Genomic DNA, 14,469 nt, shown 5'->3' with positions numbered 1-14,469 from the left:
TTCCCATTGTTTATCTTAAGTTAGCAGAATCTTTTCCTTTTATTTTTTTGTTCCTTCATAGCTTGTCAAGAGGCTGCTGCTCATTGCCTGTCCTTCAGCTGACTCCTCACAGCAGTGGGTGGTAGAATGTTTAGACCATGTTTGCAGAAGAGTGGAGTGTTTGGTCCAATATCAACAATATGACCTCCAGAATGTCCTATTATTTATGCCATGTTTGCAGAAGAGTGAGATGTTTGTTCCAATCTTGAAAAATATGACATCCAGGAAGCTGTATTATTTGCACCATGTTTGTGGAAGAGTGACATGTTTGGTCTCAACATTTGCTTAGGAATGTGAAGCTGGGAGACCTAGCTAAAGCAAGGTGATCAGATTTTATGTTCTTTAAGTCTCCAGATTGATAGGAAGTAGATCTAAATTATTGGAAGAAGAACTTAAAATGTATCAAGTTTTCATTGAGTTATTCATGCTTAGCTGGTGGCCAAGTCACAACTCAAATGAACTGACTTTTTTTTCATAACCAGTCTAATATATCAATCAAATCTCAGTGTTTTGTTGGGGACCTTTTTCTTAAACTTTAGATCAGCTTCTCATATACCTGTCAATTCCAAGAAGATAAAATTTGAGCAAAAATACCACTCTGTATGAACTTCATTCAGAAACATTGCACTTTTTGCACACCAAATTGCATGCTTTTAAAATTAATTGTATGTGGAGTGGTACTTAATGTAGTTGATTATTGAAGTGCATATTCTAGTCCAACCTGTTGGATATTAATCTAGCTCAAGTCCAAGCTTTTGAAATGGATGGTATTATGTAGTGTTTAGGACTGATAGATAATACACACAATTTCTTGTTGTCTTGCTTCTCAAATACCACATCACCACAATGGATCCAGTATTATGCATGCCAAAATCCAGGATCAAGCTCAATTGAACTAATTTTCAAAGGATTAAGTTTACTATATTGCCTCCTTTTGTAGCTTAATACCTCAGCAAAAACCTAAAGAACCCTTCCACAAAAAATGGCACCCAATGGACCAGTATTGCAGCCTGCAGAAATAATTTATATATTTTGAAAAAGGACCCCAGACACCCTTTGTCAGCTTTGGTATGATGGTATGGTATGGTATGAGATCATTTGGTATGGTATGACATGACATGGTATGGTATGGTAACATGGTATTGGTATGAGTGGGATATGGTATGGGTTTTCCATTCCATGGTACCATGGTATTGGTATTGAGCTCATATACCACCCCGGAATGGGTACCCTCAAGGTACCCTAAATCAAGGAATTGATGTACCTCATAGGTACCCTAAAATGGGTGACTGAAGTGCCAAAATGGCACAAAATGACCATTTTCTGGAGGCTCTACAAGCATAACCACTCAGTATTTTTAACTAATTCTTTGATAGGCTCATTCAGGTTGACCAGAGGTATGTTTTGGCTACCTCCCCAGTTAGTGCATATTTTTTTTTTTAGATGCCAAAAATGGCCTCCAGAATAAAAACCTTCTCAAGGCTCCAGCTTTCACTGAAATTAGTCCATACCAAGGGAAGTGTAACACAACTACATAATGTAAAAGAATACATGGTACAATAGATTCTTAGAAAGAACCAGAAAAATGAACCAACCTTCATTCTTTTTGCACTCAACTGTACATGAGATAGACACTTACCCATGCCACACGCATTGAAGGAACTAATAACTTGATAGCACCTCACCATCAGAGAGGCCAAAACCTTCACATTTACAAGGGTGATAAACAAGTTGGCAGGGCCACTGGTGTCCATATCCATGGAAAACTGCAAGGGCAAAAAGGATTCTTGCCATGAATTCCTCCAGAAACCCCCAAATTTGGCAACTTCTCTCCAACTGGCATCCAATGTCATACAAAATTCCAACTGTCATTGATAATATAAACAGCATTTTTATCAATACCAGAGCATAGTATTGGCGTTCTCCAGCAGTAGTCATGTTTACTAGCCAGAGAACATGGTCATGACAACACAGCATGGCCATAAGACCTGTATCTGCAAAGAACTGTGTGCTGGCTTTAGTTCTTCTCTCATCTGCTGCAATAAAGGAGGCCAGGCATCCCTCCAAAGCTGAGACAGGGACCTTCATGCCAGGTTCATATGAGTCTTCAGTAGATTGTTCATCAGATGATACATTAGCCTTTTCTTTTCCTTTGGACTTCTCTGGTCAAACTGTTTCAACTAAAGCCTTCATCTCCATTACATATTTCTCAGGCACAAATACTGTATCAGGATGCAGATTTTCAGGTCCCTTTGCCCCACCTTTTGCAGGGTTTCTTCTCTTGTGAGTAAAAAAAGCATCAATGCATACAATGACATCCACCCTGTCACGAACCATCCTCGTGACCCTCTACCTCACATGACCAATTCACGCCAACCTCGCTCCTCGGACTACAACGCCGAACCAACCCCGACCTTGTATTCCGGCAAACGATGCGTATGCAACTCCGAGCAAGACAACTCCGAATAGAACAAGCGCCTATTGTTCTTCGCCTTGCCAAGTCTCCCATTCTCCGCCTTGGCAACCCTCTTCACAATAAGTCCCAACTCCGACTCCACGTTTCCTTACTTATCGTCTCCGTCTCCATGATACTTCCACATGGCCCTTGTTCCCTTTATTGTTTTACTTTGTACCGACATTACCGACCTCTTCTCCCTTTTCACAGACCCTATTCTCTACGACTCGTATAAATACTCCTCGAATGTACCAAGTAGCCTCATCCTTGATATTAAAGTTAACTTCTGTCTTGTTCCTTCGTCCTCTCGTCTCAGTCTCTCATCTGTGTTATTCCTACTAACTTGCCTCGGACTGCAACTCCGACGCCGAATCCACCTTACGCTGAGTTATCACGTAACTTTGTTACACTAACACTTCGCTTAGTGACTCGTTCACTTCTTGGAGTTCAACTCCGTGCCTTCTAGTTTCTCGGAATTAGCTCCATACACTCATGCTCCTGGACCTAACTCCGAACAACGACTCTATTATAGATCCCCTTCCCTTCCAGTCTAGTACTACCGGTGGTATTTACGTCGACCGCTACTTCACCTCTCGCCCTATCTAAGGAATAGGACGGATCCTAACACACCCTTGAAATGTACCAGTCATCAGAATCTATTTTTGACCCAATTTAAAAAATCACTTACATAAAATTTGGGTCAGGTGGATTATCCCCACCAAAACAGAGAGGGCATCGCTTCCGCAATTACTCACTTGGATGAGGAATATCAGAATCATAGTTTGTAGTATTCTGACTCTCATGAGAATCATCACTAGCATTATCTGCCACCGAAGTAGGACTAGAAGAAGGTGGAGGTTCATAGTTTTGGTCTACTGTGTCTATATTATCTGATTCAAATGGAGACCCAGCCTCCTTGAGCCAATTTAGACAAACCTCATTTATAACCCCAGATATCAAAAGTTCTTTCTGGGAAATGAGATTTCCATACCACTGTAGTGCATTTCCAGCGATGCCTTATGGCATCTTTACTCTCAAGCTTATAAGTGCGTGTCAGGTATGTGTCAAGTTTCTATGCTCGCACGTTTATCTTTAGAATTAATATCTTTTAATCCATAATAAGGTGAGACCCTGGTTTGGTGTAAACTCCAACACCCTGTGCGGGGGTGTCTTTACTCTAGAACACTTGGTAGTGTACTATTTCATGGTAGCATAGCCTTTTATTAGACTTCAAGTATATTGAAGTGATTTGGTCATGAACTGACTGCAATTGCTACTGCCTAAGGCATGCACATTTCTCAGATGTAGACTTTAATCGACTAGACTGGGTTGCATCTAACAATCCTTATGATCAATGTGACTGTATTTCTACTATAGGAGGTTTTATAGGAGAAATTGCTAAAATTCGCATTTTTATGGGTGTACTGTTACATTCTATATCAATGGGACCGGAATCCAGTGGAATCCAGTGGAGTCCTGTGGAATCCAGCAGAATCCAGTTGAATAAAACCACAATCCACCATAAATAGCAGTACTTTACAAAAATCTCTGGTTTCGGGTATTTGTACCTGATGCTCACATCCCCCAGCTGACATCTCAAACGACGATGATTGGTATCCAAGTTTCATAAAGCGTTGGCCCATGTGGGAATGGGGACAGGCATGAAAGGAGAGTTGACATCAGCCATGTTCACCTCAGCTATGCAAGAACACTTCAAAGGTCCTGGACCACCATGACGTGTTGGGTTGGGCATGACTGGTGGGATGGATGGTACCGATGAGCATCAGGACAGCTGCTGAGAGGCCACAGAAAGCAGAACTGCCAGAATTCACAATTACTACATATGTTAAGCTTAGAATGGTGAGACCCACATTTTGAGGATGGTGCGGGTTGTTGTCTGACACTTCTGGAAGCTGAGGGTTGTTGTCCGACACTGCTGGATGGTAACAGGTAAGCTAAGAGAAAGGTAGAAATTAGTCTCCAAGGTTACATAGAAAGAAATATGAAAGAACCAACCAGATGGGCCAACTTTCCCCACAGACAACAACATGGATGCAGATGGCAGAGGAATAGAATCTTCATTGAGGTATGTGAAGTGGGTTGCATCATTACAAGCTGAAAACTTACATTCATCTCAAACTCCCCCAATACTAGCTTTCCCCTTAATGAAGTCTTGTCAACTGATTGCAGTGACATTGTGAAGGTCCATGATTGCACAGCCTATATGTTGGGTCCACCTGTAAAGTTTGGACGAGGGCGGACCAGTCGCCAGAACAGGGTATGGGTCTAAATTGCCCTCATGATCTTTGAAATGCTCAAGAACGATCATCTTGCAATGTTGCTGGAAAGATGGGATGTTGACATTCATGGTGGGGAGGATTCGAAATGAGGGGAGGATCAGCCATACAGGGATCCCCATTGCCTGCAGTTGTTGAGCGACCTGAACCTTTTCTGTGAAAGCCCCCATCAGATCCTGATTGGCATCATACTTCACCATGCCATTGGGTCCAGGAAACAGACAAGGTTGATAGATGTCTATGAAATTGATCCATGCATGGATGTCAAGGACAGCCCTCTGGAATTCTGCTATGCCCAGTAGGATTTCTTTGTACATCATCCCAAATAATCGAAGCCTATCAAGGGCTTGACACATTGTGGTAACCAAAAGACCTGCAAGAGGGGAGCAGTCGCATCCCTCTCATTTTGCGATTAAACCAACATACTTGTCATGAAGATCCTTGTACCCCTTCAGGAGTTCTGGCTTGAGTATGCAAATGGAGATGGAGAATGGTGAATTGGGAATCATGGGGCAATCAGCAAGGGTGGGTGTCCACCACAACATGTGGTGAGACTGATTGCGTTGGGGGATGCAGCAGATGTACTCGGGACCTTGGACGTACATCTGGGGGTGGAGGGTGTGCACTAGTCCCTACCACTTTTTATGATAAACTACAGGCAATTGCCTGCAACGATTTGATCATTGCCTAGCTTTTTATGAAATTGCCTAGCTTTTTATGAAATGAAATACATAAGGCAAACCTTATGAAATGCATCTCATTTCTTCCCAAGGCTTTATATCATTGCAATTTCACTTCTATTTCATTCCTCCCCAGGGTTTCATTTCATTTTTTTCCCCACTTTATTTCATTTCTGCCCAGGACAATTTTTCATTGTGATATTGTTGGTATTTCATTTCTGTTTCATTGTGATATCTTGGTATTTCATTTCTGTTTCATTGCGATATTTTGGGTATTTCATTTCTGTTTCATTGCAATATTTTGGGTATTTCATTTCTGTTTCATTGCAATATTTTGGTATTTCATTTCTGTTTCATTGCGATATTTTTGGTATTTCATTCCTGCCTAGCATCATTTTTCATTGCAATATTTAGGTATTTCATTTCTGTTTCATTGCAATATTTTGGGTATTTCATTCCTGCCTAGCATCATTTTTCATTGCAATATTTTGGTATTTCATTTCTGTTACTTTTTCATTGCAATATTTAGGTATTTCATTTCTGCCTAGCATCATAGCAAAAAAAATGAGAAAAAGATATGAATGGTGCACAGAACATCAGGCACTGCCTTCAGGGTCCACTTCACAGTCCATCCCAAAGATCACCTGGTTTGACCAAAAGTGACGAAAATTAAGAGGAGAATGTTGTTACCTATCAGGGTCCATGTAATGGGATGTTGGGATGATGGTCACATGACCAATTACCAAAAATGGTCAAAAGACCAAAGTTGTAGCCCTACACTGTAGCTTCCTGAATCTGTTTGAATTATATTCTGAAGTGCTCCTGTTATGGAGATATGAGGTAAAGGAATTTCAAAAGTGTCATGTTTTTTTGTTTTTGTTTTTTTTGTGTTTTTCTCCATGAAAACAAAACCAAACAACATGATTTCAGTATATTTAGAAAGCTAAAAAAAGGGCTACAATTATCATATCATGGGAAAAATGACCAATAAAGGAAGGTGCATGCTTAGAAAAGAAATTGACACTGACAGACTATAAGAGTCTACCATAGACTACCAAAAAGTCAGACATAGACTACAAAGTTTACTAATAGACTACAAAAGACTACAAAAGTCGGACTTAGACTACAAAGTTTATTGATAGACTACAAAAGTCAGACTTAGACTACAAATTTTACTGACAAACTACAAAAGACTACAAAAGTCGAGTTTACTGATAGACTACAAAAGTTGGACTGAGACTACAAAGTTTACTGATACAATACAAAAGACTACAAAAGTCAGACATAGACTACAAAGTTTAGTGATAGACTACAAAAGTCAGACTTAGACTACAAAAGCTTGGACTTAGACTACAAAGTTAGGGTTAGGGTTAAAAGCATATCCAGACTACAAAGTTTGTAGTGTCTGCTTTTCATCATTACAAAATTTTGTAGTGTTCATTTTTTCCTTAGAAAGGTTTGTAGTGTCTGCCTTTTGGGACTACAAAAGTTTGGTGTGCACTTTTCCATTTGTAAATTTTGTAGTCTCCACTTTTTGAGACTACAAATCAGAAAAGTTTGTAGTGTCCGCTTTTTGAGACTACAAAGGTTTGTAGTGTGCGCTTTTTCAGGAGAAAAGTTTGTAGTTGACTGACATGTAGTTTATGGTGTCCTTGGCTCTGTCTAGGTTATGGGGATGAGGTTGAAGGATTAACATCATCTTACTTACATATTGCCAGTTCTGCTGCATTAGTTTTTGACATCATGCACAAGCTGTCTTTCACATTAGGAAAGGCTACTTTATGCCTTCATATTGATAGCTACTGATCTGTCGAGGTCTTGTCTCTCCCCCACATGTTCTGATCAGCACTGATCGGCAAGAGGATTTTTCTGATCAGCACTGATCAGAATTAATATACCTCCTTTCCCAGCCATTTTGGCTGGAAAGCAACTCAGCAATGGCCTCACTCAGAGTTACTCAGCACTGATCACAACTGATCAGAGTGCTCAGTGCTGAGCAACTGAAATGCTGCTGAGCAACTGAGATGCTGAGTGACGCTGAACAGAACTGAGCAATACATGAGTATTACCCTTGTTATTATTATACTAATAAAAATAAATACATGGACAAGGATTGAACCCAGGCATTCATAGACAAATCACATGATCACAAAAGCACAATATTACCACTGGGCTATCTGACTGTATAAAATATATATAACATTATAATATATAACCCATCGTCACCTCTGGCTTTCCTAAACGAGTCTCGGCAAACGCTGACATTTGATTTGGGATCATCCACACTCACCCTCTTCTTCCTCACCCACCACCATCATCCACGACACCCATCCCCACGTCACCATGCCACCACTCCAATGAACTATGATGACGTGCCAACGGATGACAACAACAACAGATGGCAACAACACGTCGACGGACGACAATGGACAACAACACGTCGACGGACGACAATGGACAACGACACGTTGACGGACGACAATGGACAATGACACGTTGACAATGATGAACAACATGTCGATGAACGACAGGTCGATGAATGACGACGACGGGACAACACATCAGCGACAACGACAATGGCCACGTGTCGACGGACAACAATGGACGACAACGACACAACACGTCAGCAGCGACAACAACACAACACATCAGCAATGACGACGACAGCCACACATCGACAGACCACGATGACAACAATACGTCAACAGATGACGACGACGGCCACACATTGACGGACGCTGAGGATGATGACCACGTCAACTGTCGACGTCAACGAGCCCCCTCTCTTTTCTCTCCCCCTTCCTTTGTCCTCCCCTTCCCTGTCCCTCCCCTCCCTCTTCCCCCTTCTCTATTCATCCCCTTCCCTGTCCCTTCCCTGTCCCTCCCCTCCCTCTTCCCCCTTCTTTATACATCCCCCTTCCCTTTTTCCCTCCCTCTTCCCTCCCCCTTCCCTTTTCCCTCCCTCTTCCCTTTTCCCTTGCCCATCCCCTCCCTCTCTAGTATACACTGTATGTAATTAAATGTATTTTGTATTATAATTGAAATACATCATTTTTTGATTCAATTTACTTGTGAATTTTATAATGAGGTCTGAATTTCTGACTTTGATAAATACAGTTCAAGTCACCTGACCTCTAACTCAGTGCTGATCAGAGCTGATCAGAACTGTTCTGATCAGCAATGCTAATTGCTGCTGTGCTGAACCATCCTGTCTGATCGGAGGGTAAAGTACTGGTTCTGTCCTATCTCAAAACATAGTTATAAGGTCATGGGTATATGGCTGAAGAATTGACCTGACCTCACATATTGCAATTGCTGCATCATCACTTTTTCACATCATGCCCAAGTTTGCTTTCAAACTAGAGGAGGCCATTCATGTGAAGCGTTCACTCTGAACTTCTCGCATAGCTGAAGCCCCAGAGGGAAGGAGGAGGCAAGAATGGGTGGATCTGAGATCAACACCCATGAGTGAGCAATGAGCAGTTACAAGATACTCAGCTGGCCCAACATGATTATGCATACTGTAGGAAGTACAGATATACAAAGCACTACATGTAGTGCAAGAGGATGGCAAGACTGCTGACAAGCTGGTGGTTCAAGACTAAAGATCAATATATTATGTAAGATATGCAAATCTAGCTATATACCACTGTTTATATCACAAAGCCCTCCAATGTCCAGAGGGCATGTAAGAAAAACAATGGTGGGGAAGAATAATAGAATAGAAATCCTCTTGCCCCCCAGAGTGGATATCAGGATAAAATGAGACCAAAAGGTAGGAAAGCAAAGAAGATGAATAAAAGAAAGAAAAAATTTGGCCCCAAATAATTTCCTATCTGGAAAGCTGGTCACTGTAAGCTCCCAGCTTGACCCAGAACTACCCATATGATCATCCCATTCTCTCTTCAGTGATGTATAACCATGAGTACTGGGAAACCATGCAAGTGGATGGCTTCCAGGTCATCCATCCCAACTCCATTGCCTTTCCCCATCAAGATGGTGTAGCATGCTTCCATCATACTATCATACTTGTGGTCTGGGTACAAGGCATGTATAGTGTGATAGAGGCTTGCACCTCTCCACTCAGATCATTGATCCCAACTCAACTCCCTCTACCCATCAAGATGATGTAGCTTGCTTCCATTGTGGTGTGTGATCTGGATGTGGGGAGTGTGTAATGGGATAGAGGCTTGCACCTCTCCTCCCATATTCCACCTATACTCCCATACAGCCCCCCACTTTTCCAGTGTGCAAATCTCAAGAATCAAGCCAGGGAGGATAGAGGCAAAGAGATCGTGCAGTGGAAAATTACAAGCTGTGATCCTGAGTTGGTGTCAGAGTAGGTAGAGGTGGTGCCATGTTGGGTAGGAATGATAAGAGGTTGAAAGAAAGAGGAAGAAAAAAAAATGTTGTCATAAATCTTGCCCCCCAGAGTGGACACAGGCCATGCAACACACAAGCAGCAATCTATAAGGTTACCATGATTGAAGAAGAGTCCGCCACATAATGTGCAAGCAGCAACTCCTCCACACTGATCTGCTGCGAAACGCGTGAGCAGCAATCAGCCTTCTGAACCATGACTGAAGAAGAGTCTGCTGCGTAACACATGAGCAGCAACTCTCAACCAGTTGAGGTGTCTCCCCTGCCCATAAGAGTCCTCCAATCAAGTCTTAACACCCCCAAATAGAGGGGAGATCCTGAGGTAGCCAAAAATGTGTTTGAGCATAGCGTAGTTATTTCTGGCCCGTTCCTGGAGATATAATTCGCGTATCGTGATGAGCCGTGGTCGTTGAGATAGAGAGGAAGTACCCAGAAACTGCAGTTCTGGAGTAAATGCATGCTGCAGACCAGGCCTTTGTCCGTTATTGATGTAAATAGGTGCGTTGGAAAGGTACAATTCAGACGTTTAAAATGGGCTATAGAACGTCCGATGCGAGCAGGTTATGACAATAGGAATGGGGAAATGGTTGTTGGAGAGATGACGCTGTAACGCAAGAACCGCTTGTCTGTCCGATGCGTATGAGGGCTTCCCAGAAGCGCATTGACCGTGGCTTCAAAACGAGCCAAAGAACAAAAGGAACGATGAGGATTTCGTCGAGAACGGACGAAATATGTTCGTTATGGCCATGCCAGGCTGAACTAGGCAAAGCGCAGCCAATACGTGACCGTTGATATGCCTGCAACGCAGTAGATGTGTATGGAAAATCCAAAACACACCAAATACAAAACCTTCGGAAATGGTTAGCGTTGCTTCGAGTGGCTCTGAAAGACACGAGACGGAGTTCTCTGGGCTTCTCAAAACAGGAAAGGTGATGTAGACATAACTCCTAATGTGTGGGAGTGCGTCCGAAGGTGTGTGGGGAGTATGAGGATGTTAGGGACAATGTGAGTGGAGGGAATAATCGGAAAACGAATAATGCGAAGGTTGACAAGTGCACACAGTGTGCAGGACGATGGCAACAAGTATAACGAAGTGCTGAAACGATTATCAGCTGGAACGAGATGCGAATCGAGGGGTGAAGTACAACTTGTTATTTCGAAGTACTATGATACTACAAATACATGAATGTACAAATATTCGAAAATATTCAAAAAAAGGAAATGTGAAAGATAGAAACAAAGATAAGAAGTTCCGAAACATGAAACATGAAGATAGTAAGAGCAAAATCAGAGAAATGCGAAAGAAGTAAAAAAATGAATATAAAATAAAAGAAGAATAAGTAAGGGGTGGAAAGGCACCAATATATTCGGAAAATGGAAGCAAAGACTGGCTGTGCATGGCGATTGATCCTAGGTTAAAGCTAAACTCCAAATGTGCAAACAATAAGACCGGATTGATGGGAATGGATGAATGCCGGAGTATGTGCCTGTGCACATTCTTTCGCAATACAACTATTCGGGCATGTGTGAAGATACATCTGAAGTGGCGAGAAAGCGAAAGGGTAATTGTTGATGAGTCTGCAAATGTCTTGTGAACATGTGTGTGGAGATGTTGTCGAAATCCTCGCAAAGCTGTTGAATATTCGGAAGTTCGGATTTAAAGCGTGTACACATGATAGAATATTCAGGGTGTGTGTGGAAACGCGCGAATGGAACATCCTAAAGTTGGTGAAGACGTCTGAACGTGTTGTTGAATCGAATATAGGCAGGAGGGGACGCGTGCGGAGTAAGATTCGCAAAGTTGGTAGAATATTCGGAAATTCGGGTTCACGTGCCTAGGATAAGCGCGCGCTCATCACCGTTTGGCGAGTTCAGGGGATCGAAAGAAAGGTGTGAATGAGTGCTTCCCGGCGCAAAAGAGACGAGAGCAACCGGGGCGTCGGTCCAACGAACATCTGGCTGTTCTTGAAACAGATATTATTTGTTAACTGGGAATGGAAAACACCAGAATAAATAATTTAGCAGGGCCTGGCCTTCTGCTAAACTCCATTCCACTGGAATGACAGGATTTATGTGTGTGTGCGCCAGCACTGCCAAGACCTTATAAGGGTCCAGATCACATGCCCAATTTAAGGAAAAACATGCACCAAAGTGTAATGTTTATTATAAGGTGAGCATGGGTGTCGCATCAAGGCCTGTTGGGGCCAACCCTGTTCGGAGTGTGGTTTGAAGGTGGAATGGCGGGTTTAAACAACCCTAGAATACCCTTCTACGGAAGATACATCGACGATTGTATTGGCATTGTCTACGCTAACTCAGAGCAGGAAGCGCTAGAATACATGTCACAATTAAAGTTCGATGGCTGTGTTATAGAATGGAACGTGTCAGATTCACATCAACCCTTCTTAGACATGTGTATCTACCGGGATCCCGGAGATAATAGTTTACAACACATGCCTTATCGCAAGGCACGTAACCATATGGAAAGAATACCATGGATTTCTCATCACCCCTTAGACGTTAAACGGGGTACCTATATCGGTGAGATGTCCCGATTGGCCACGCTCAGTAGCCTTAATTCAACCTACTGCGATAGTATACGGAGTTTAGCAACTCTATATACGGCGCGTGGATACCCATCGGAGCTTGTATCAAAATGGACTTCGGATCACATCCGAGAACGTTGGGACAAGCGTTTATCTGTAACTCAGGAACGCCCCGCGGACGAAGTTCTCGTCCTTAAGTCTACATTTAATACCGCATGGAATTTCTTCTCCGCACGAGAGCTTGGAGAAACAGTATTAGAATATTGGCGCGAATATAGTATTCGCGCCGAAACTTCCAACTATAACGTGAAGTTTCCGATGTTTTCCGCCAGTCATGGTGGACTTGATGGTGTGTCTTCGGACTTTTGTTCGGAGATAACTACCGTTGATGGGCGTCATTTGATGCCAGATGTCAGAAAAATAAATATTCTGAATAGAAGAATGATTACAAGCCGCAAAAGAACGCGGAACTTGTTCGATTTAACCAGTCTTTGGAAAAAGACTGTTCTCTCTAGAATAGAACGCGATGCTTTAGCATCTGATATACCAAATGCGAATCCTTATGAATCAGGTAGTTCCGATTCCTCTGACGATTCGGATGATTGGATGCGCGCGTTTAACGAATTCGGATTTAGACAGTTCGTAGCCTAGTTGGCCCCGTATTGGACGCGGTACGTGCTAGTAGCCCAAAGTGGCGAACGTGCTTACTTAGCGTGCCGAACTAACCTGTCGGCGGGTAACGGATGGCGCCTAAGTGTGTCATTGCTGTGCCTTACTTGTAAAGTCGGAGATAGCCAAACTCGTTGTGGTGACGTTAGTGGCTGCCACAATTGTTTACTTCCCATAATTCAAATATTCACTCTCGTTTCAAGACGTTGTCACATCTTGTAAGTACTACGGTTTGATGATTTTTACAGACGGTATTAACCGAGATCATCCAGGAATCCTAACCCGAAACCTAACTCTAACCCTAACCGTGAGTACATATGCTTTTAATAAAGTAAAATTCCAGGTCCTCACCTCCCTTTGAGTATAGCTAACCCTAACTCTAACCCTTAACCCTAACCGGCTAACCCTAACTTACCCAAACGTCCCCCGGCATGGAGGACACGTAAGTCCTTGTACTCTCTTAATAGTACGTACAAGTAAATAGATTTCTCTATATTTATTTATAGCGCCTCTGGCGCTAAGGGGGTTTGGATGCTCTTGCCTTAGATGAATACGCTAAGATTAGAGCGCTTGTTGAGAAAGCGCCCATAGATAAACGCTCTAGAGTAGACGCTCTATGGTGTCCACTGTGATCTTGTTTGGTCCGAAAAGTCCTTAGTAGTTGTAATGACGAACAGCTCCTAGTACGTCCGGATGAGTGATCCGGATGCCTTATTGTTGTCTATTTTTAGCCTTATCTACATAGCCTTATGGCTATCCTTATCTCCAAGTCGGAATGACGCAAGATGCTTATCAGAACAAAAGATAATCTATTTATAGATTCTTATTGTTGATAACGCAATCTAGAATGCTACGCAAAGAACCCGAAGAGCTTATAAAAGCGAAACAGGGAGTGCTGTTTACCCAACAGCACCTGTTGTTCTTTGCTTCGCCAAGCAGCTCTTCCAACAACTCTCTTCAACGCCACTCGCCTTCGGCTCGTGGCTCCACCCACCTAACCCTAACCCTAACCCTAACCCTAACCTAACCCTAACGCAACTAACAACATCGTCGCCTACCGGCTCCTCATTGCACAACTCGGGTTAGCATCTCAACTCACCCTCGGGTTAGACTCCTTCCATGACCACGGGTTACGGGGTTAGCACTATCCATCCTGCATGAGAATTGCTTCAAGTTTATAAAGTATGGCTTTCAAAACCTTCAGCCTGACTCCAGTGCTTAACATACCTCCAAGTCTCAAGTTGCTCTGCCAAGTCTTTTGTTTCCATCACATGTCTACCATAAACCAAGTTCAACCATACTTAAGATGGACTTGGAGATCATAAAGAACTTCCTTGGTAAGTCATCTCCTGGTATGCTACTTGCATGTCTGACTTCACTTGCACATGATAGACTTGATGCTG

At 42.6% G+C, this 14,469-nt stretch overlaps 4 protein-coding genes across 4 annotated transcripts; 1 reads left to right on the top strand and 3 right to left on the bottom strand.

Annotated features, from left to right (window-relative positions):
• Positions 1 to 1,701: 1,701 nt before the first annotated feature.
• LACBIDRAFT_296596 (uncharacterized protein) lies at positions 1,702 to 2,127 on the bottom strand (the record flags this gene model as incomplete). Its single annotated transcript, XM_001880242.1, has 1 exon — positions 1,702 to 2,127. One exon carries the CDS (start codon positions 2,125 to 2,127, stop codon positions 1,702 to 1,704), a length of 426 nt encoding a protein of 141 aa, XP_001880277.1.
• A 78-nt stretch (positions 2,128 to 2,205) lies between these two features.
• LACBIDRAFT_296595 (uncharacterized protein) lies at positions 2,206 to 2,376 on the bottom strand (the record flags this gene model as incomplete). The annotated part of the gene is made up of 1 exon (XM_001880241.1): positions 2,206 to 2,376. The coding sequence occupies one exon, from the start codon at positions 2,374 to 2,376 to the stop codon at positions 2,206 to 2,208; it is 171 nt and encodes a 56-aa protein (XP_001880276.1).
• Positions 2,377 to 4,188: 1,812 nt separating this feature from the next.
• Positions 4,189 to 5,396, bottom strand: LACBIDRAFT_326611 (uncharacterized protein; the record flags this gene model as incomplete). The annotated part of the gene is made up of 4 exons (XM_001880240.1): positions 4,189 to 4,449; positions 4,622 to 4,674; positions 4,757 to 5,127; positions 5,218 to 5,396. 4 exons carry the CDS (start codon positions 5,394 to 5,396, stop codon positions 4,189 to 4,191), a joined length of 864 nt encoding a protein of 287 aa, XP_001880275.1.
• A 2,614-nt stretch (positions 5,397 to 8,010) lies between these two features.
• LACBIDRAFT_326610 (uncharacterized protein) lies at positions 8,011 to 9,076 on the top strand (the record flags this gene model as incomplete). Its single annotated transcript, XM_001880483.1, has 3 exons — positions 8,011 to 8,479; positions 8,880 to 8,939; positions 9,030 to 9,076. 3 exons carry the CDS (start codon positions 8,011 to 8,013, stop codon positions 9,074 to 9,076), a joined length of 576 nt encoding a protein of 191 aa, XP_001880518.1.
• Between the last annotated feature and the right edge of the window lie 5,393 nt (positions 9,077 to 14,469).

This window comes from Laccaria bicolor, genomic scaffold (genome assembly GCF_000143565.1).
Source record: "Laccaria bicolor S238N-H82 LACBIscaffold_10 genomic scaffold, whole genome shotgun sequence".
Taxonomy (NCBI): domain Eukaryota; kingdom Fungi; phylum Basidiomycota; class Agaricomycetes; order Agaricales; family Hydnangiaceae; genus Laccaria; species Laccaria bicolor.
Note: the sequence above shows the minus strand (reverse complement) of the source record. Positions and strands in the feature narration are given on the sequence as shown.